Source organism: Salminus brasiliensis, chromosome 13 (genome assembly GCF_030463535.1).
Source record: "Salminus brasiliensis chromosome 13, fSalBra1.hap2, whole genome shotgun sequence".
Taxonomy (NCBI): domain Eukaryota; kingdom Metazoa; phylum Chordata; class Actinopteri; order Characiformes; family Bryconidae; genus Salminus; species Salminus brasiliensis.
The window spans coordinates 3,899,558-3,922,267 of record NC_132890.1 but is presented as its reverse complement, the minus strand read 5'-3'; the positions used below and the strand labels follow the sequence as shown (position 1 = coordinate 3,922,267).

At 44.9% G+C, this 22,710-nt stretch overlaps 2 protein-coding genes across 13 annotated transcripts in view; one reads left to right on the top strand and one right to left on the bottom strand.

Annotated features, from left to right (window-relative positions):
* The window catches only part of frmd4a (FERM domain containing 4A), a 173,535-nt gene extending 167,078 nt beyond the window's left edge, over positions 1–6,457 (top strand). For 9 of the 11 annotated variants that reach the window (XM_072695800.1, XM_072695801.1, XM_072695799.1 and 6 more), the window contains exons 22-23: positions 40–136; positions 1,834–6,457. In XM_072695800.1, the coding sequence (XP_072551901.1) occupies positions 40–136; positions 1,834–1,936 (200 nt within the window). In that variant the 3' untranslated portion in view covers positions 1,937–6,457. Of the gene's footprint in view, positions 1–39; positions 137–1,565; positions 1,634–1,833 lie in introns of all 11 variants that reach the window. The other 2 variants (XM_072695798.1, XM_072695796.1) reach the window with 1 other exon arrangement.
* A 5,707-nt stretch (positions 6,458–12,164) lies between these two features.
* Positions 12,165–22,103, bottom strand: prpf18 (PRP18 pre-mRNA processing factor 18 homolog (yeast)). 2 transcript variants are annotated; one of them, XM_072694931.1, is made up of 11 exons: positions 21,736–22,103; positions 19,980–20,057; positions 18,676–18,702; positions 16,659–16,760; positions 15,820–15,933; positions 14,719–14,865; positions 14,374–14,442; positions 14,139–14,279; positions 13,973–14,044; positions 12,490–12,645; positions 12,165–12,372 (listed from the first exon to the last, which is right to left on the bottom strand). In XM_072694931.1, the coding sequence occupies exons 1-11, from the start codon at positions 21,802–21,804 to the stop codon at positions 12,292–12,294; spliced, it is 1,056 nt and encodes a 351-aa protein (XP_072551032.1). In that variant the 5' UTR covers positions 21,805–22,103; the 3' UTR covers positions 12,165–12,291. The 2 variants fall into 2 exon arrangements, with proteins under 2 accessions (XP_072551032.1, XP_072551034.1); XM_072694933.1 differs by lacking the exon at positions 18,676–18,702 and having other exon boundaries at positions 21,736–22,099.
* Positions 22,104–22,710: the final 607 nt, after the last annotated feature.

Here is a 22,710-nt window from a genome sequence, read left to right as displayed (position 1 = left end):
AAGTGTGTAATAATTGTGTGTGTGTGTGTGTGTTTCTAGCTGCCTCTCCACACAGCCAGAGAAGTGGAACTCCATGTAGTGAGTCCGCAGCCACTCCCCCGTGCAGTCCCCAGCACATACTCAACTGGCAGAGCGGGTAAGGACGGCCGCCCAGCGTGCGGTTTACTGCAGTTTTTGCCTGTCAGACAGCAAAGCCTGTAAAAAAATCAGCTCGGCAGAAACAAATGTGTGCTTTATTTGAGTTCTTTTTGATCAGAATGGCACGGTTTGATGGTTTGAGCTTAAATGTAGAGCACTAAACACTAAACTAGAGTATAGTGCATAGTGAGCACTCTAGTGAACCCTCAGCCTGGTGCCTGTGCTAGCTGACCGCTCTTTACCAGAGCCTTCCCTGATAATCCTGACCCTCTACAGCAGCTCCAAATACTTCAGATTGACCTCTGTTTTGCTAATGCTAATACTCTTTAGCACAACATTATGATGTAGACTAGCTGATGTTCAGACCTATCCTTATGACCATCAGTCCATTTTATGACCAATCCTGGTTTGGAATGACATCAGCCTGTCCTGTCACCTCCACTGACCATAGAGGAGCACTTTGTAGGTCCAGACTGTATCCATCTGTTTCTCTGCATACTCTGCATACACCCTGTTTGTTCTTCAATGGTCAGGACCTTACAGGAGTGACAGGTAACTTGCTCTGTGGTGGTCAGTCCTGTGAGATCCTGACCATTGAAGAGCAAAAAGGGTGCAAGTAAGTATTGGGACACCTGCTCATTCATTTAATCATCTGAAATTTAGGGTATTGAAAAGAGTTTCTCCTGCTTTTGTTGGCGTACCTGTCTCCACTGTCCAGAGAAGAAGTTTTTTACTAGTTTTTGGAGGGAGCATTGCTGTGAGGATTTGATTGCATTTAGCAACAAGAGCGTTAGTGAGGTCTGGATGTGGGATGATCACCACCCCACCTCATCATCCCTCACTCATCAGTTCGATCCCAAAAGTACTGAATAGAGCCCCATCACCATCATTCCAGAGAACACAGTTCCTCCACTGCTCCACAGCTCAATGCTGGGGGGCTTTATACCCCTTTATACCCCAGCATGGTGCCAATAGCTTCATGTTGGTTTATCTGCTGCAGGGAGTCCTATTCTATGGACAGTACTTTTCTCCAGGGACTAGACAAGCTGTGTGTCTGTGTCAGCAGTGGGTGCAACTTATAGTAGCTGAATGCTTTCATTATAAAGGGTGTCCTCAAACTTTTGGCATTTAGTATATTCATGTCTTCAGAGCTTGGCTTCCTGCTGTACTAATGGAAACTAACTGCAGTTCAGCTCTGTAACCACCGCACTTCCATGATGCTTGACGCTGGCTAAGCTTACGCTGCTCTTCTTTCACCTGCTAACTGCTGTCGATGTGTTCACACAGCTGCTAACCTCTCTCTCTCAATCTCTCTCTCTCTCACTTTCTCTCTCTCTCTCTCTCTTGTTCTTATGTCTTCCCCTAACCAACATCTGCTTGACTGCTCTGTGTGGTCTGGGTGTGTGTGGTGTTTTTCTTTGGGGCAGTGATACAGCTGAAAACTCTCCTACTGAAGACCGCTCTCCCTCTCACCAAAGCACTGACCAGTAGAGAGGTACTCTCTCTCTATCTCTCTCTCTCTCTCTCTCTCTCTCTCTCTCTGCATGTTGATTCTGCCTGTCTAGCTCTATAAATTCTTATGTGACTCTGAATGTGTATTGAAATCTAACAGTTGTGTGGAATCTAACAGTCTGTGTGTGTGTGTGTGTGTGTGTGTGTGTGCGTGTGTGTGTGTGTGTGTGTCCTCCGTTGCAGGTCGTTCAGCGATAGCTGTTTCCTGAGCAGTCCCCTGTGCTCCGAGCTAGCAGATGTGCAGTGGTATGGACACGAGAAGGCCAAGCCAGGAACACTCGTCTAAACCCACCCCTCCATCCTCTCTCCTCTTTCGTCCATCCCTCGCTCTCCCTCTCGCTCTCTCTCACCATGGAACAGTGTTCTCCAGGCAGGTCTGTCCATGGGCTGGACCTCAACACATCTAAAAGACAAACCTACGGCTGGAGCCAGTGCCCACCTCTGTCTCTCTCCGCCCCCTCCAACCACCTTCTCTCTCTGTGCATATCCGGCGGTACAGTGGCTCTGGAACTATAGGAATACAGGGGGTCAGACTGAACTGGACTAAACTGACCGAAAGTTGACCTTTCTGACCTTTCTCCCACTGCTTACCTGTTGAACTCTGAACTCTGACCCAGTTAGCTGCCAGCCAGTTGCTCCGTATGCACAAAAAAACAACAAAAAAAAAATTAAAGACCCTCGTCGTCCGATCCCGTCGCTGAAGTGATGCGCGAGGCGCGTGGCCTCTCCGTTTCGGAGAGAGATATGTGTATATGTACGTGTCTGCATTTTAGTAAACAACAAACAACTCCCCCCACATATGCATACTCAAAACACACACATCTGTCCCCATGCTGTGGCGTTTGTATGTGTGTGTGTGTATGTGTAAATCTGCACTGAAGTTGGAGGGTTTGGATGTCTCTCGCTCCCTTTCTCTCTCTCTATCTCTAACACACGCATTTCTGCGGGATATGTTGCTGTAAGCCTCCTCGTTCACTGAGCTTCTGTCAAAGTACAACGAATCACAAGCCCCACCAACCCATTGTCTATAAGAGTGGGCAGAGAGCCCCTGCTTCTGTCTGTGGACTGTCTCTTTCTTTTTTTTTTATGATGTTCTGTAAAAACAGTGTATGTATAGATATATATACATCTATAGAAATGAGGTTATAGACCACAGGAGAGCAGCAGCAGGATGCGAGCCATTGGAAGAAAAAGCGTTCCTGGTTGGGGAAACAGGAGATTTAGAGAATTCTCCAGCAATCCTCGGGACTGAGGACTTCCCAGAAACAAGGCTATTCACATCTGGCATGTCAGTGACAACCGTGGCTCAGTGACATTATCATCAGGTGCCAAAAATACGCAGATAAATGGACTTGAGTAAAACGTGCACATCATTTCCACGTAAATGAAACACACTGCTTCTAAGGGTGTAACGATTTGATTTCGAAACCTGAACTTTTGCTGATACGCCCCTCAGTCTCCTCCAAGGGTCTCCAAGGATGTATGATCTTTTGAGGAAACCTCCATCAATGAGGCATTACTCTCAAAGTAAAGGGAGAGGGGGGAGCTAATGTTATGCCAACACCCACACTGAGATGACTGGGCTTTTTATAAGTCAGTTATAAATCTAGATCTAGTATATGCAATCCAATGCGCTGTTATTATAGCCCGGGGTGGCGCAAGTTCGATTTCCAAGCCATGCCGCTTTGCCATCAGCAGCCAGAGTTTGAGAGGGCACAATTGGACAATGTTGGCCGGCACAGGCGTCTGTTAGCTAGTGTGGTGGAGCTGGGGACCCGGCGCTGTTCTCCGAGCGTGGTCGGCTGGCCGGCGATGCCGCATAGGCCACTGCTTGAAAAGAGGCGGTGGCTGGCCGTACCCTCCTAGTGTTGGCAGCATTGCTAGTGCAATGGGGTTAATTGGCAGTGCCAAATTGGAAGAAAAAGGGGAAACATTCGACAAACTAAACTTTTAAGAAGAAAAATCTAAATTTGATATCCAAAATGAAATAAAATCTTAAGCTAAGAATTGAAAATTGTACACATAAATATGTACATCATTATGATTCCAGGGTGCTGATTGAGCTGATTGGCTTATATTCAGGCACTCCTGAATGGCTGTATGGAAAAATGTATTGTTGCAGTGTGGTGTCGAATTAAGTATCGAAGTTTGTGTATCGTTACACCCTTTGCCAGAAAACTGAAAGGAAAAAAATGGTCAGGATATATTTGATCCTTTAAATAAAGTCATTTTGTGATATATTTTCAGTATAAAATACTAAAATATGTAGGGATTTGTTTGGATATTCTCCAGTATTTCCAATGAATTCCAGTGAAACCAGTCCAGTGTGTGTTTACAGACCCACAGAACTGGTTAAAAACACATCAGTAAGTCCAGGCCAGTGTTGGTTGTCATTGCAGGCTTTTGTGTGTGGATTCACTTCACAATTCCAATAGCCGGACAGAATGCAGGGTCATGATTCCAGCATTTTTCCAATAGTGAGATGATTTCGGGGCTTGTGGTCTCTGTCTGTGTGCATTTGTATCCGTCTGTCTATCATTTCACGATCTGTGACTGTCCATTTGTCCTAGTTACCTTTCCTAAGGCGTTTGGACAGCTGAACTTTAGCCCAAGGCTACTGCTGGAACGTGGAGCAGGGTGCAGTCTCATGCAGTCTGGAGATCAGCATGATGGAGAGAAGGTTCAGAGTGCTGGATCCGCTATTTTAGAGTGGTCATTGTTCCGGGGAACCTCCTAGATGTTAGCTGAGCATTAGTGTGGCCCTGATCTTGCGTTAGACACTAATCCACCAAGTACTGTACGTGACGCTTTCTCTCTCAGGCAGCAACCAGTGTACTTTCAGCTACGGCAACCTGCCAGCCACTATGGTGCTCTCGAGCCTGTACTGTACCCAGATAGTGAAGAAGTAGGCCTAAGGTCTAAAATTGCCCTGCTGTGAGCCTTGAACACCTGCAAGTCCTGCAAGTCCTACAAGTCCTGCAAGTCGTCTTCTCCATACCTGCCATCAATGTGAAGATCTAGAGCTTCGTTTTTCACCGAGTTGGGGATCTGAGCAGAGCCTTACTGACAGATTTTTGGTCTTTTCTTTACTGCCATTCAGAATCCAGAAACGGCATACAGTCAGCACTGTGCTGCTCGCACTCGTGAAGCCACAGGATTGGAAGTTGGAAGAGCACAATTTAAAGGGGCACATCGTACAAAATGGAGACACCGACAGACCATTTTTTTTCCTCTCAACTCGTCCTCAGACTTACCTCTCTCTCTCTGCCATTGCCTAGGAAGTAGTTCAGGAGACAAGCATTCCAGTACAAGAGCAAAACACAGACCCAGACCTCGGATCGAGAGCAGAAGAAGACCTCCACAGTCACAACGAGGTGTTCTACCGTGAGCTCGCTCCAGGCTCTCAGAAAGCTGAGCCGAATACAGGGTGTTCACGTTGTTTTTCCAACGTCACGCAGTCAGCGAGATTTTAACCCAAACCGCTGGTGCCCTTCTCCTCCAGCCCGTCTCCCTGTGACGGGGAAACACGCCAAGCCATACAGCAACGACCACACTCAGTTTTCTACCGCACTCTCTGCATGGTCCCACAAAGAGAAGAACCACCCCAGCTTACACAGACACATACACACACACTATCACACATGGACACTTAGCAATGAAAGACTTTGGTAAATAGAGAAATCTAAAAGCACACATTTATCTTTTATTTTTTTGAAAAATCTAAAGTTTATTTCCATTCCTTCGGGATTTGAACATGCCAGCAGACCTTTTCTGAGTGTTCAGCACCACGGCGATATTACCCTAACACCTCCGATGTTAGCGGGACAGTGGATTCAAATCCGACCCGTCTCCGAATACGGTAGAATTCTGTATCCTGTGTCCTGTATTCTCCCTAAACGACCCCTCTGAATGAATCAGTGTTAAACTCAGACCGGTGGTTTTGAGGGGGTTCGGGAATCGGGGACTCAGCGTTCCAGGCCCTGTTTACCTTGCATGCTCAGCCACTCTCAACAAAGCAAAGCTCTATAGACGTCCCTAAGAAAGCATCTCTCTCGTTCCCATTCCCTACAACGCTGTGGTTCAGGCCTTGTGGTTATCCACCCACTCCGAATTGAAAAGTGTATTACTCTCTCCTCATCCTCTTCATTCCTACCTGTATTTAATAACAAGCCTAAACCTTTTATAACAAACGATTAAACTAACACATTTATCAACATATATGGAAAAGACTATGGACGCCTGTCTGGGTTATTTTAAAAGAAGAAGAGAAAAAAAAACAGAAAGTTCAGATGTTTTAACTTTTCGTTTTTGTTTTTGTTGTTTTTACCGATCTGTATTTGTTTCCTGTTTTATTTTTCACTAAGTTGGGACATAGTAACGACCCTTTCAGGTGCTACAGGATGACCAGTTACTGCATTGTTTCCTAGCTGTAGACTTTTCCTAACTGTTGTCAATAGTTTTAATACAAGTTGTGCAAAAAAATGAAGGATGCTAGTTACTAAACTGTGTCGCTCACTCCCTCATCCTGACAATAGAGCATGTTTCATAAGTTTATGGAGTTCAGTTCAAACATAACCGGACACATTATAACGGTGTTGTAGAAGAAAAAAAAAAGTGGAGTTGTTTGGGGTGGGGGTTGGGGGGAAATAACCAGATTCCACAGTTAATTTATTCTTTTTCTATTAAGAATTTGTATAGTAACTTTACATTTTTCAAAAACCGTGTTGTTGGCAACTGATACTGAATTTTCCAGATGAGAAATGTGGTGGTTCTTGAGATTATGAAAAATAAATTATTGCTGAATGTTCTCTAAACTCAAGCGTGGTGCTTCGTTTTAAATTGTTGTCATTTTAACCTCATTTTCACCCACGTCATTTTCAGTTCCCATCCGCAGGACGATGGAGCTAGCATGTGAGCTAGCTTCTGAGCCTTGAGAAACCTGCCAGCTGCATCCTTTCCAACAGCTGGACACGCTTGGAGGAGAACGCTAACTCTCAGATCTGTTATATCAGCCAACAGAAGGCCACACTGGCTAATATCACACTGAGTGCTGAGACGAGAGGCGCTTAGAGTCCCAGAAACCCACCCACCCAGAAAGAGCAAGGTCAGTCATGTGTGGCATGAACCCCTGATGCTATAGCCAGCGCTTGAATGGCTGTACCCCTCAGTATGCACCCCCTAAAGCAAACTGTTTCCCACCCAGTACCTAGGGCGCCCCCTTATTGCATGATGCTGCCAGTACTGGACAATCACTGGACAGTTAAACACGCTTGGAGGAGGACACTAACTACCAGTTCGGTTACATCAGCTAACAGATGCCCACACTGACTAGTATTGCGCTAAATGATGGGACTGAGAGGCACTGGGAGGGAGGGTCATCCTACCTACCCAGAAAGAGCAGGGTCAGTTATGCTCCCTGGGACTCTGTGGGCTGTGGAATCACCAGTGCTGCAGCCAATGCTTAGACAGCTGCACCACTAGGTATGCACCCTCTCAAACTATGCAAACTATACCCAGTTCCTAAGACGCCCCCTAGTGCATGATGCCAGCAATACTGCTGCTATTGCAACATGACTGGACAGTTGAACACACTTGGATGAGAACACTAACTCCCAGCTCTGTTACATCAGCTAACATGTAACACACTGGCCATCCTATCCACCCAGAAAGAGCAGGGCCAGCTATGCTCCTTAAGAGCATTACCCACCCCCTAGCATATGCCACCAGTACTGCTACTATCAGTGGACAGCTAAACGTACTTGTAGGAGAACGCTCCTACAGAAAAACTCCCAGATCTGTTAAATCAGCTAGCAGATGCCCACGCTAACTAGTACTGCGCTAAATGATGGCACTGAGAGCCGCTGAGAGGGAGGGTCACCCTATCCACCCAGAGGAATCAAGCTTCCTGGCCATGGACGCCCCAGGGTTTGAATCAGTGCTACAGCCAATGCTTAGACAGCTGCACCCCCTCAAGCATGGCGTTTTTTAATTTTCCACTTCTTTAGGTCAGGCCTCTTCTTTTCGCCAAAGTCGTCATCACCAAAAGTTCATTAAACTGCTGCAAGCTGATGAACAGAATCATACGAATGCTTAATGCATGAGTCATTATTATTCATAACAGGGCGCTAAGTGCAAGCTGACAGTGATTGCTTGTGTTCTTCACCCTCTTCAGTGTGTTCTCTAAGGTCATATTGAAATTACACTCCTCATGAATGTTAATCTGAGAAAGTGTACACATGAATACGTAAAGAGCTCTACTGTAGGGAGAAGCCTGTGTGTGAATCTGCTGATAATGTGTACATGGACAAAAGTATTGGGACACCTGCTCATTCATTGTTTCTTCTAAAATCAGGCAAATAACCTATACGTTGCCTTGGTTCTATATATAGAGACCTTGCCTTTACCAAAGAACCAGCTTTTTTTAACGGTGTATGTCAGAGCATGTCCAAAACCACATAAGCGAATTTATTGGAGAGACCATTAAGACAGTTTGAGGCAAGTGTGTGAGCAATGCTAATGGGTTCCTTCAAGCCTCATTGACGGTTTGCAAAATTAAGAAACCCAACATTTGGTCAGATTATTTCTTTAATGCGGTGGGTGGGTTGGTTAGAGTTGTTGAAGCAGTGGAAACACTAGTACATTATATGGACAAAAGTATTGGGACACCTGCTCATTCATTTATTCTTCTGCAATCAATGGTAATAAAACAGTATTTGTTGGAGTAACTGTCTCTACTGTCCAGGGAAGAAGGCTTTCTACTAGAATTTGGAGAAACATTGCTGTGAGGATTAGGATTAGAGCGTTAGTGAGCTCAGGATGTTGGATGAACCCACCTCCTCATCCTCAACTCATCCCAGAAGTGCTGGATGGAGCACCACCTCCTTCATTCCAGAGAACACAGTTCTTCCACTGCTCCACAGCTCAACGCTGGGGGGCTTTATACCCCTCTAGTGAAATGTAAAGTGAATGAAAAGTGAAATGTTAGAAAATTCGAACCACAATAATTTGCAACTCCTTGATGGTCTGGGGCCGCGGGATATTTACTCTGCCTGCTCTGTTCGTAGCCCAGCCAGTGTGTATGTGTGTTTATGTGTGTGTCGCCTGCAGCTGTTGAACTGAGGTGCTGCCAAAATACACAGTTTCCCCTCCTGCTCTCACTCGGCTGCTCACCAAGTGGACTTAATCACACATTAGCTCACTTAAATTTAGTTTGGGCCTAAATTTGACAATGACACTTTTTTTTTTAGTTTTGAAGTCAGGGTTGGTGTTTATCTGCTCACTCAATATTCAGATCTGCTGAAATCTGGCCATTCTAATGTTTACAGACAGGTAAGATATTTCCATACACTAACAAACCAGCTTCAGTTCTTCAAGGCATAGATTTCACAAGATGTTGGAAACACTGCTTTGAGATTCTGGTTCATGTTGACATGATCACATCACTCCTTGAGACTTTAATGCCCCTGTCCTACTACATCCCAAAGCTGTTCCATTGGATTCAGGTCTGGTGACTGGGAAGCCCACTCCACCAAACTTTCTGTCATGTCTGCTTTGTGACTTGGTGCGTCATCATGCCGGAAGTAGCTGTTAGAAGATGAGTGAACTGTGACCATGAAGGGATGCATATGGTCAGCAATAGTCTGTGGTACTAACAGGCCCTGCTGACCTCCCTCATCAACAAGGCATTTCCGTCTGCAGAACTGCGGCGCACTGGATGGGTTTCCTTTATATCCACCAGTCTCTAGACACAACTCTTGAGACTGTTGTCCTGACAATCCCAGAAGATCAGCCGGTCTAGAAATATACACAAAGCAGCCAGTCTGACATCACATTATTGCTGGACCACCTAGCGAAGTGCAAAGACATAGAGTGGCATTAATGTTTGTTGAAGTCTGTAGCAATACCATGTGCGTGCTACCTAGCCGCTAGCATTGCTAGTGTGTCATTAGCATCACTATGGTACCATGTTTATGAGGTCCTGGGCCCTTCACATCTACAAACTAGTAAATATGGGGTCTACATCAGGGCAGACAAGGTCACATGAAATGCTACAGGAAGTATCATTTAATGCCGAAGAACCTTCCAAAATTATGGTCCCAAACCTCCCCATTGTTGAAATGCTGTTGACCATTTCATGCGGCCAATGGAGGTCCAGCAAAACTAAGCTTGCCTGGTGGCTGATTTTCTTGTTTACACCATTCTGATGGTTGATGTGAACATTTCCTGGAGCTCCTGGCCCATTTCTTTGGGATTTAATGCATTAGACTGCTGCCAAACAACTGGCTGATTAAATAACTGCATGATTGAGTAGGTCTGGCCAGTTTCCCCTCAAATCCTGACCAGCAAGCACAGAGAACAGTCAACATGCATCTGAACTGACTGTGGCTTTGTCATTCTTGCAGGTGTGAGTGTAAGAGGACAATAGTGGTGACCAGCTCCAGTGACTCAACACCAATTCCAGTTCCACTGAGGTCACTCCGAGTTATGTAATGACCTGGCATGAGTCTTCACTTCCCATCTTACTTGTTTTTCTGTTCAGCAGATTTCGTGACATCCTCTGTCGGATGTTTGTGTGGTGGGCTTCCAGAAGGATGTTAGCACCTCCGACAATGGCTCAGGGTTTCCCATGACAACAGGAAAATACAGAAGAGTAAACACTGGAGATTTCGCCACGGTCGGCTTGGATATCTGCCTAAGCGTGATGTCTGAGCATCCGACTCGCAGGCCCTTAATTACTGGGGTTACCTCTGGAACAGTGGCTTTCCGAGGGGGCTCAAAAGGCGTGACTTGCGGTCAGCTTCCAGGACTCTGCTCATCCAGTCACTGATAAGGGGTTTCTGCATGCACACTCCGCTCCATTCTAATAAAGTCCAGCTCTTCCTGGACAGCGTTGCTGTAGCAACCCTGCGGGGTCTGGGACACTGCACAGTGTTTCGTTCCGGCCTTCGACAGCAGCTGGAAGCTGTTAGCCCCACATGCAGTGAAAGTGTGTGTGTGTGTGTGTTTCTCCAACATGCCGTGAGAATGCAGTGTAAGCGCGCGAGGATGCTTTCTCAGGGAATGTGTGGGTGTGGGTCTTTTTTCTTGCTCTAATGCGAGAGCCTCAGAGTAGTGTTTAGGGTCATAGGCCTCTGATCTCCATGGAAACTTCAGCAGGGGCTGCTGGGAGCTGGAGTCTGGGCTTCTTCTCAAAATCCCCCCTGAGTAATCTGATGAAGCCTGTGCTAACAAAAAATAAAAAAATTAAAAATAAAAAAAATAATAAAAAATTCAGTTGATGTCATCTGAACCTTCAAGCTCTTTCACATGGTCTTTCTAATTCCCTTCAGAGAAACTACAGTTTGTAGGTATATGAGAATTGTTTTTTTTTGTTGTTTTTTTTGTTGCTCCTGGGCTCCCCCTACAGCTCGGAAGTCTAATTCACATTTACACCACTACAAAAAAACAACAACCCGCTTTCAGCGCCTCCCTCACTGACAGCTGTACATGTGCATTTCTGGACAAGCTGAGAGCTCCAGAAGCAGCATCTGAAGGTAGAGCAGCATGTGGGCTGAGGCAGTAGAGTAATACTACAGGATTTTACACTAATATGACTCTATGGGTTCTGCAGCGTTACACAGCAGTTCTGGAGAGTGGTGTCTCTCCCTCTCTCTCTCTCGTGCAGCTTCACCAACGTCCCATAGTGCAGAAGCAGCAGCGCTCCGGCCCCGAGTGGGAATCACAAAGAGGCCATTCTCCCTGTTACAGTCAGTGGAGCATCAGCATAATCAACATAATTCTGAAGCTGCTGTTTTAAAGGTAAAACTGCTACATATTGGTGCTTTAATACAGTAATAAAACCAGGTTAATAATGAGGCTTCTGTTGTGTTTCAAGTCAGATGTTCCAGGATCAGGATGTTGCTCACTCTTCCTGCGACTCACCACTTCCTATACCATTGTGGGCAGACTGCTCTGGAATGTGAGAAATTTAAAGGAATTCAGCCTTAAGAGCCAGCACTGAAATGAGTCAGCAGGGGTCAGAGGTTCTTAGAGGCACTCATCCATAAATGGACCGTAATCCTGAAAACACTCCACGCCATCAGTCAGAGAAAACTACCCCTCAAGAACCTACTCAAAAACTATACACACTAAATTTCTGCTAATGGAGCACCTTCTTTTGGTAGGAACTGACCGCTGCATACCGGCAACACCCCACAAGACCTGCCTGATGTTTTGGAAATGTTCTGACCCAGTCGTCTAGCCACGGTTCTCCTCAAAGTGTCTCAGATTCTTATGCTTGTCTATTTTTCTTGCTTCATCACCTTCAAGAAGTGGCTGTTCACTCGCTGCCTAATGTGTAGATCCCACCACTTGGTAAGACCCACTGGGACCAGATAATCAGTGTTATTCACTTCACCGGCCTGTGGTTTTAATGGCTGACCGGTGTAAATACTGTGTAAACCTATGTATAAAATAAACAGAGGTACTTGTTCTCTGGCCTGTTCTCGCTCACTTTCAAAGCCACACCAGCACACTTTATTAATTAAAAGCATTTATTGTGGGTTTAATGACAGTAATATTTACAATAGACCATTTATTTACAAACAGAAGAGCTGGCATTCGAGGAGAAGGGTGTGTGTGTGTTCCTACATGTGTGGACAGTTAGAGGGCATTGTATTCCACACATTTTGAAGGATCTGTGGGGAAATGCTTCTGACAGATAGTCATTAACCTCTTCAGACCCTGGAGAAGACGAGAAACAGGGAGAGAGACAGAGCGAGGTTATCAACACAACATTTTAACACTTACACCAGACAGACAGACAGACAGACAGACAGAAATACTACATTAAGCACCAACCTGGATGTACTTTCTCTGGGTTTCGTCATTAAGAACGTGAGCAACGTGTTTGGAGAAGATCTTCTCTCGGCCGGTACGAGCGTGAATACCCACCATGGTCACACCGATGGGCCATGGGGCATTCCCTATCGCCATCTGCAGGTATGCATCATTTGCCTGTACAAAAACATTATTTTCTATTACAATATTCATCTGGACACATCAGGAGGACTCCCGAGTTTGGTCGGAAGGCATCCTTAGGCATCTGGAGAGAGGTAAATGTCAAACAGCACACGCCTTAAACCAAACCAAGAGTGCATGAGTGCATTGCATGTAGGAGAAGGGTCAGATTTGTGTAATGTAGGTCAACGCCTGTCAGCAGGTCGTTAGAAATACAACAGCAGAGCTCTGTAGGTGCAGATTTTGTTTAACAGACGGCCCCACAGCCCGAAGTGCTGGTGATTCAGGGGCTCAATCAGCACGTCTGTAAAGCATACATGTACTTTGGGCTGTGTACTGACATTTAGGCAGACAATCTAGACCACAGACGGTATGGACGAGTACTGATGTGGTTTCTTGTGTATTTTTCCTTTCAGCACTGGACCGGTTAACCTTTTAAACCAGAGTATAGAATATTTCATACATATTGAGACCTCTGCAACATCAGTGCGATAATTAAAATCATTCATTATCGCAAATACACAGATCAGCCATAACATTAACACCACCTGCCTAATACAGAGTAGGTCCCCCTTGTGCCGCCACATCAGATCCAGTCATGCACTCCACAAGATCTCCTATAGACCCTCAATGGACCGCATCAATGAACCTTACCTGCCCATGACCCTGATGCCGGTTCACAGATGGTTTCTTTCTTAAACCACTTTTACTATTTACTGACATATCAGGTACACCTCACAAGACATGCCTGTTGTTTTGAAAAAGTCTGCTGGCTGAAAAGAGGTATACTGAAAGGGGTGCAAGAGGAGGCGGAAGCACAGCAAGCGAGCTGGAGTACGCGCTAGGCTAATGGCTAACTCCAGCTGTTAATGTGGCCATATAATGTGGCTAATGATACTGTGGTCATTAACAACCCCCTTACTGAGCTGATATGGGCATTTTAAAGCTGGAAACATTAAAACACTGACTTTAGGACCAGGGTTAGAAAACAGTGAGCAGCGATGGCTAACAGCAGGCCAGAAGGGCCGGCATCCAACACAGAATTATGTCACAAAGACTAGCGGCCATTCCTCCAGAACCTTGAAGGAGCATGGGAAAAGAGGTAGGGCTAAAAGGCAGCTGGTATTGCTCTTTCAATACTACTTGGCCAGTAGGTAAAATACCCACTCCAGTTTTAGGGAATAAGAAAAAAATATATATATATATTTCTAAAGTTCTCTCTCATGTGTCTGGAATAAATGCTTCATCCCAGTGCTTTTAATGAGTGCAACTCCCATTCAAGGTGAGATTAACCCAAATACAACCGAAACACTACTACACTCACCTTCACATATTCCCTCTCCAGCATGAATTTGATAATGTCTGTGATGGACTCCTTAATGTCTGCAGACAAGGTCTAAAACAAACAAACAAACCAGGAGTCAGTTTTACACTCAGAAAACTCCATCTCCCATAATCCCACAGGATGGAGTTTGGTGAACCTTGTGTACCTTCTTGCGTAGTTTTCTGAAGAGAGGCTCGAGGTACGATTCAGTCTGTTTCTGAGTGGCACTGGCCAGCTTTCCCTGCACACTGCGCTTAACATGGTCTTCTCGTCCGTTCAGGTCCTTAGCCCACACACCCAGCAAGAACTGCACACACAAAAACACCACCACCAATAATTCATACCATATCTAACGAACATCCATTAGAAAGCATGGCTGAAATGTGCCGACTTCAACATACCCGCAGCACTTTGTTTATGACGTCCATGTCTCCGACGTCGTCTCCAGTGCCCAGAGACGCCCCAAGAGCCTGCAAGTGTTAATAACACATTAGTTGAAACAAAATTTAACTTATGAAAATTAATTAATTACCAATTCATGAATTAGTAATCAAAATATATTAATCAAATATTAAAAATATCTAAACGGTTCAGGTCTACTAATGGACTGCACTTCCAGAACACTGAGAACACTGAGCCAACGCTGATTTCAAGAGTTACACAACAGCACCATCTGCTGGTTCACCGCTGCTGCTGCCCCACCCTCCAGCTCACTTCACTGCTCCAAGCTGCTGCTAGGGATTTACCTCCAACTCCTCGATGGTGGTATTCTCTTCATGCACTTTCAGATCATGCTGTGTGTCTGGATCTCCAGCCTCTTGTCCTCCCACAATCTCATTCAGGTACTGCTGATCGATTTTATCCATGGCAGCCTTCAGATCGTTCCTCAAACCCTACAAACGTGGTCAGTCAGTCGGTCAGTCAACCAGCACTTAAGGTACCCATCATGGCATTAAATTGCCATAAAAGCACAGGCAGGATGTATGGTCAGATTCAAGCGTTCACAATATTTTTGCAATGAGCAAATGTTTAAACGTTCACAATTAACCCCATCATTACTGCTAGTTCTACCCGCTCCTCCTGCACCTTTCCTCTCCTCAATTCCTCTGCATTCCTCCAGGGTAGGAAGCAGTAAAAGCAGGTGGAAGAGAGAGGACAGGAGCAGTAGCAAAAGTTTATGGACACACCCAGCGTTTTAGAAGGAAGTGATGAAGGTCCCTGTATGTGAATCACAAAGATAACACTACATCCTGAAGGGTTGTGGGTTCGATACCCGGGCTCGGCAAGCTGCCACCATCGGGCCCTTGAGCAAGACCCTTCACCCTCTGTGCTCCCTGGGCGATGGAGTTGGCTGCCCACCGCCCATCTGGGTGTGTGTGTTCTCACTGCCCCAAGTTCACTAGTGTGTGCGCGTGTGTGTGTTTTCACTACCACAGTGGTAAAATGTGGAGGACACATTTCTCTGTACATAGTACAGTGACAAAAATGCACACCTTTACAATTTTATATAGTTTAATAGCCAAGGATTTGCACCTATATAAGGTCCTTGTCCACTGTGTCAAGGCCCTTAGGCACGCAGCCTCACTGCAAAGGTGCAATTGCTTTGCCACATCACTTCCATTTGTTTTATTAATAAAATATATTGAAAGTAAGGGATATCATGGAACCTTACAAATACTTTGCTTTAAAAGTACCAAGTAGTGAGAAAAAAAAGAAGCTGGATGAATGATTTGATCATTGCATCACAGCCCTCTGAATCATAACCGGTTTAAATTGTCAGGTGCCCAGAGATTCCAACACCTAAAACACGCATAACAATATGCAAGAAAGGAGAAGGGTGATCTTGCCTTGTTCACTTCTGGTGCAAGGATCTCTATCTTGCGGAGTCTCTGAAAAGAGTCATAATCAGACTCTCCAAACAGCCGAATCGGTTCCCCACGTTCCCTCAGACGGCGAATTACCTGTGAAAGCCCACAGAAGCAAGAGAAGGTCAACAAGGGTCAACAAATCTTTCACCCAAAGTGTAGCACATTGCAACAGATTAGGAGATCTAACAAAAAAGTTAGACAAAACTGTTTTTGGACAGTATTATTATATTATAACTGCAACACCCAGGACATTTAATGCAAAATCTTTGCCAGACAGGTACTAAGGGTGACCATGTGCACTGCAGAGATGCGACAATCAAAAGGGGAACTAGAGCAGTCAAATTCAATGAAAACAAAAAAACATCTGTGTGTATGTTTAACCCTTTATACCCTTCCCTGCACGTAAGCCGTCACATCACTCTTATAACTACATTAGTCATGATTAACAGCAGTTTTATAGGCCCCAAAATAGAACCCTGTGGGACTCCAAAACATGCTACAGCTAAACAGTGGCCAAATATGACAATCGTTTCTACAGTAGGATTAATAGCTAAATAATAAACCTAGGGTTCACAAGGATAAAGCAGGGGTGAAGGGCTCCATTCTCGAACCCTAATCCAACACACCCCATTCCACCTAGCAAGGACTTCTGAAGGCTGCAATTACTAGGATCAGGTGTAGTGGATGGGGGTTGGATCTCAAAGTCTGCAGGTCTGCAAAGATCGTTCTCCAGCAGCAGGGTTGGAGACCACAGGTGTAAAACTACTTCAGCAGACCATCACAACATGTTTCAGGCCCAGACTGGCTGACGTTTATACCTCCTGTCGAGACAAAGTCATTGGTAACTTCTCCTCTGTGAGCTCCAATTCCAACACAGGGTTGGATGACGTGGAAGGGGCGACCTCCTCCTTCTTGTCCACCTTAAGGATGAAGAACAGAATCGTGGTTGAACAAACTACTCATCACTTTAGTGAGAGCTGCATGATGAGAAGTTACAGCACAGATTATACAATGAACAGCCTCATGTTGTTGAGCATCTTGGAAGACACACGAACAGCTGTTGGTCCAACTGGCTGACAAACAGCTCTGGTTAAAGATGCTGGCTGGTTAGCCTTCTGAACGATCATGCACACCGAGGCAACAGAAAGCCTCTACTCAAAGTGACGACACGGACAGTGCTGGGATTTAACACAGGAAAAGGATATTAACTTTGTATCACAAACAAAAACCATGTTGAAACAAAGCTGCGACATATCTGCAGTTACACTATATGTTCAAATGTTTGTGGACACCCCTTCTAATGAATGAAAACAAAGCTTGTCTAGAGCTGATAAACATGACCCTATTGGAACCATGACTAATGCCAGGCATGGGCTAGATGGGTATGGCCCCCTAGCATTGAGCTGTGGAAAAACGGTGTTCTCTGGAATTATGGTGATGGTGCTCCATCCAATATCTTTGGGATGAGTTGAGGAGTTGGGAATGATAATCATCATCATCCTGACCTCACTAATGCTCTAGTCACCGAACGCAATCAAATCCTCACAGCAATGTAGTAGAAAGCCTTCTTTCCCTGGACAGTCATGACAGTTACTCCAATAAAATCAGGATAAACTCTTATAATACCCTTGATTTCGGGACAAGCAATGGATGAGCAGGTGTCCCAATACTTTTGTCCATATAGTGTAAATGCGTTTTCCTGTGAGCCACACTGTGATGTGGCTGGTACAGGTTGGCTGGTACAGGTCTGACATACTGCATCATGCATGTCCTCAGCACATGCACCGCTTACCCGAAACGTACCGCAAACTACCGCAGAGTACCACACAAACCAGACAGCACTGTTACCGTATTCAGACACAGATAGGAAGCACTGTTCAAATACACGCACCAAGCACTTTATTAGGAACACCTAGGAGCAGTTTTCTAATCAGGCAATTGTGTGGCAGCAGTGCAATGTATGTACATGCACAGATTCAGGCTTCCGCAGCCCACTGGAATAGTGCGACCTCACTGGTTTTGACCGTCAGCTGTTTACTGGTTGGATTTTGGATCGTCACCTTTTCAATAAACGTGTTTAATCTAGGAAATTTAATCTAGCAAATTTGTCTCGTCACAAACAATGTGAGGAAGCGTCGTCAGCGTGTTCACCTTCTGTGGTTTAGAGAGGACCTGAGTGGGCCAACAGTATGCCCAACCGCAGGGAGCCACTCTGAAGGGAGCCACTCTGAAGGGAGCCACTCTGAAGGGAGCCACTCTGAAGGGAGCCACTCTGAAGGGAGCCACTCTGAAGGGAGCCACTCTGAAGGGAGCCACTCTGAAGGGAGCCACTCTGGCTCTCTAGGGTATGAAGGCAGAGGTCGTTGTCTGCCCGAGACCGTTCTCTTGGTGGTGCTGTCACTTTCACTCGCTCTGTCTTTCACTACCAGCATCTCTTTGAGTGTGTGGTTTCGTCTACTCGTTGACATGACTCCTCCATAGCTGCCGTCCAACGTGTAGGCTTCGTCTCACCTGCCATTGGCTCCATCTTACAAAACGAAGTGAACATGAACACAGCGGTGTGGCAGTTGCTTGCCATTCCCTTGTTAATAGAGCGGATATCGCGACAGCCCTAGAAAGAAGACCCTAGCCAGTATTAGTACAGTGTTCCTAACAAAGTGCTTGTTGAGGGTAGATGTGGTACACTGGAAGTGCTGCCATCGGTTTTGTGCAACACTGAAAGCAAGGCTGATTTAAAGAAGCAAACTCTTTCGTCATGCTCAAGTCAGAAAAGGACAGAGTGGAGGCATGCACTCGGCAGCATACAGAAGCAGCCATCGCCTGTCTGCACCCTACCTGAGTCACAGGCTGTTCATGAGCAACCTGCACACTCACACAGAGGACACAGAGAAAGTGGGAAAAGGGAGATGAGCTCAGACACACAGGAGACACTGAAGATCCTCATGTAGATCAAGAAAGAAGGGGTTAAAGAGAGAAAGGGTTTACACGCTGCACAACAGAGGAAGAGCTGAGAAGGAGGAACATAGGTAAAGCATTGAGTAAGAGGGTGAACATCATCTAGTGAAGTGGATCCCAACCCCGATCTTGGATGAACCCTTGCCTCGCATATGTTAGTAGTTTTCTTCTCTATCTACCTTCTACTATCTGCACCTCAGGAAGGGCTTGTTAATGGTCTGATGAGCTGGACCAGGTGTCTCAGGAGCTGGTCAAACACTAACATGTGCAGGGCAGGAGGTCCTCCAGGACCTGGGTTGGAAACCACTGGTCTGGTCATTACTGCATGTAACGTTGGTTCTTTGAGCGATGCCATAGAGGAACCACTTTTGGTTGCTGTAAAGAAGTACACTGTATGGACAAAAGTATTGGGACACTTACACAAGCTTTTAGGACATCCCATTCTAAACCCATAGGCATTAATATGGAGCTGGTCCCCCTTTAACAGCAGCAGGTCTGGAGCTCTGCTGCAGTTATGGAGTCAGTTGGAGGATTTTCTGCACTCTGCTCTGAGCTCAGCACTCGGCCCTGACCCCGCCCTGTAACTTTACGTGGTGTGACTGACACTCGGTGGCTGAGCTGCTCTCTGTGAGCTGTTCCTCCTAAACTCTTCCACTGTTCAATAATAACACCACTCACAGCTGATGGAGGAAGATCTAGGAGGGAAGGTCTAAATTTCACCAGCTGACTTGTTGTTGTTGGTGCAGCGGTGTCTCCTATTACATACAGAACCACACTGGAGTTCAGTGAGCTCTTCAGAACCGCCCATTCTCTCACTAATGTGTGGAGGAAAGGCAGACTGCAGGGCTAGGGGCTGGATTTTATACACCTGTGCCAATAGAACTGAATGATGCACCTGAACGCAATGTTTTAAAGGTGTGTCCCAATACTTTTGTCAATATCGTGTATGTTTGTAATAGAGACGTGCGAGTGTGAAGAGGCTGAATTGTTAAGATTCTTCATCAAACATTCTTCATGAAGGTTCTTTGTGGAACCCAAAGGGGTTCCTCTAGGACATCCATCATAGAAAATCAGAAAGTCTGACCACACTAAGAACCAGAGCTGAAGATCACACTGAGTAAACGATTATTATCATTATCTGGGAGAGACTAGTGAGAGAGCAGTGATGCTGGGTGTTAACGGACCTTGTAGCCACATCTTTTGTAGTATTCTTCTTCCTCTTTTTGGGCGAGATCAGCTCGCTTGAAGTACTTCTTAGAACCCTGGAACAGAGGGACGGCAAACGTTACTATATGACGTATCAGAGAAGTTTGGTTAGGGGTGGAAAAAAAAAAAAAAAAAAAACCATAAGAACATAAGAACATTAATTTCACAATTAACACTTAAAGGACTTTCTTCAGCACGAAATGTTGACTAAAAAACAAAAATTATACATGACAAAAAGTAGAAATATACAACTATAAAATAAATAAATAAATAAATATAAATAAGAGGCAGCCTGACAGATAATATTGCACATATGTAAAATAAAAAAAAATAAAAAATAAAAAAAAGATAAAAAAAACAAATAAAAAACATAAATAAATGAGAGAAAACAGACTTTTTGTCTGATACTCTTAACCACCGGTTGGCTGCCCTGAAAACCCTAAGCAAGGCTAGTGGACCCCCAGTCTTGCTGTTAGGGGGCAAACAGTGGTCCGCTCTCCTCTTGCTACCAGAGTTGCACTACTGGTCCAACGTCTGTGTTTTGCAATATTATAAATCAGATATTGTGAAAATGTCCTTAACTATTATAATCTTATATTTTTTTGCCATTTTTTTTTACTTGGTCCAACTGTTCCAGACCATAACCCTCTTCTTTCCTATGTGTTAACAACAATATTTTAATTTTAAATAATTGCTGATCATTGCAAGTGGTCCATTTAATAGTGAAAATGAATTTATCACAAAAGTGTTTCAGTATAAATTCAGTACAAACAGCTGGACATGAAAAACTGCCGGGCTGTGTCTCAATTCGCGTTGTGTTCAGAAGTGCACTATCTAGTGCATTCTAGAAAGATCGTGATCTTCTGTAAGTCCTGTAATCCTGGCGCTCTCTGGTGGTTCTGTCTGTAACTAAAGTGTATCTAAAGGAGTGTAAAATCATTTAATATGAGGCTTAAATTCACTACAACCAGCCGAACAGGCCGGGAAAAAAAAAAAACGTCGGGCTGTGTCTCAATTCACGCTGTGTATAGAAGTACACTATCTAGTGCATTCTAGAAAGATCGTGATCTTCTGTAAGTCGAATTCTGGCGCTCTCTGGTGGTTCTTTCTGTAATTACGTGCGATCATTCAAATGCAAAATTAGCTAACGTATAACTAAAGTGTATCTAAAGGAGTTTAAAAACATTTAATATGAGGATTTAATTCACTAAAACCAGCCGAACAGGCCGAAAAAAAAAAAAACGTCGGGCTGTGTCTCAATTCGCGTTGTGTTCCGAAGTACACTATCTAGTGCATTCTAGAAAGATCGTGATCTTCTGTAGCTTAAGTTAAATCTGCCAGTGCAACGATGGCAAACACACACTATTACAAAGCCTACAAGCGAGAACCCTCCTCTGTAGATCTCTGTAAAGCTGGCTATGAGGCTACGTGTAGCACTAGCTAGCTGTGCAGCGCTGTAGTTAGTGTACGACATTCAGTAGCTAGCTACTTATCCCAGACTCTGGTTCTCAACAGCCATAGTTTATGTTTTGAGAACTGACAGGCTTTTAAAAGGGTACTGGTATAGCCTTAGCAAGCTAGCTAGCTACCTCTCTGGATTTAGAGAGGTAGGATTAGCAACACACTACGAACAAAGGCAGCTAGGGAACTACGCAAGTACTCCGATTGGAGCGCAGCCGCTGCCCAGCAGGCTACAGTGCTAACACGCTAAAGACGCGGTTATCCAGCACTCACGTCCACAAGCTGTTTGTCTTCTAGCAGCTTTCTCTTCCTCGCGATCTCCGCTTTCAGAATATCCATCATTATCAGCGCGATTCGCCCGTTTCTCCTCGTTAAACACACGGGATCGACTCCTGCACCTTCCTCGGCTGTTGTGGAAGTTGTGGTCGGCGAGTTCCTGTGTGTGTCTTTGAGCCACTGGTGGTGGGAGAGCGCGGCGGCTCTGGCGCCCTCTGGTGGCTTCGCCTGGAATTACTTACTGAGAGATTGTGAATTCATCAAAACCTTCATTTTAATTATTATCTCCTTTATTCTCTGCTATTGTTATTTTTAAAATGCTTTGGAAAAACTTCAGAGACTCATCACAGTCATTACTATATACATACCAGCTATACTATATGGACAAAAGTATTGGGACACTTGCTCATTCATAGTCTCTTCTGAAATCAAGGGTATTAAAAAAGAGTTCATCCTACTTTTGTTGGAGTGACTGTCTCTCCTGTCCAGGAAATGCATTCTACCAGAATGTTGTGGAGCATTTCTGTGAGGATTTGATTGCATTTAGCAACAAGAGCATTGGCGAGGTTAGGACCCAGGTCAGGATGATCACCACCCCACCTTATCATCCCCAACTCCCCACCTCATGTTCACCTGAGTCACCTGAGCCTATTGCATTGAAAGTGCTTCTCTACAGGGACCAGACAAGCTGTGTCAGCAATAAGTGCAACTTAAAGTAGATGAATGCATTCATTAGAAGGGGTGTCCGCAAACATGTGGACATATAGTGTACTCTGATTGTTGAGATTTGATGAGAAAAAGAAACAGAGAGACTCTCTACAGACAGATGTACTGCCAGTTGTTCATATCGTCTCTTGCTTTTCTTGCTGATTAATGAAACCTTTTTTATTTTGAATAAATTTGTCACAATATAATTAATTCACAATATTAAAGAGTAGATGGCTTTTTAAATCCTGCAAAAACACACAGCTA

Bases quoted from the DNA above. Each gene is read 5' to 3' on its own strand.
- prpf18 (XM_072694931.1), bottom strand. From the start codon at position 21,804: ATGATGGATATTCTGAAAGCGGAGATCGCGAGGAAGAGAAAGCTGCTA. The intron at 20,058-21,735 runs GTGAGTGCTGGA...CCTCTGTTCCAG, and splicing joins AAGACAAACAGCTTGTGGAC to GGTTCTAAGAAGTACTTCAA. The intron at 18,703-19,979 runs GTCCGTTAACAC...GTGAGTGTGCAG, and splicing joins ACAAAAGATGTGGCTACAAG to GTTGCTCATGAACAGCCTGT.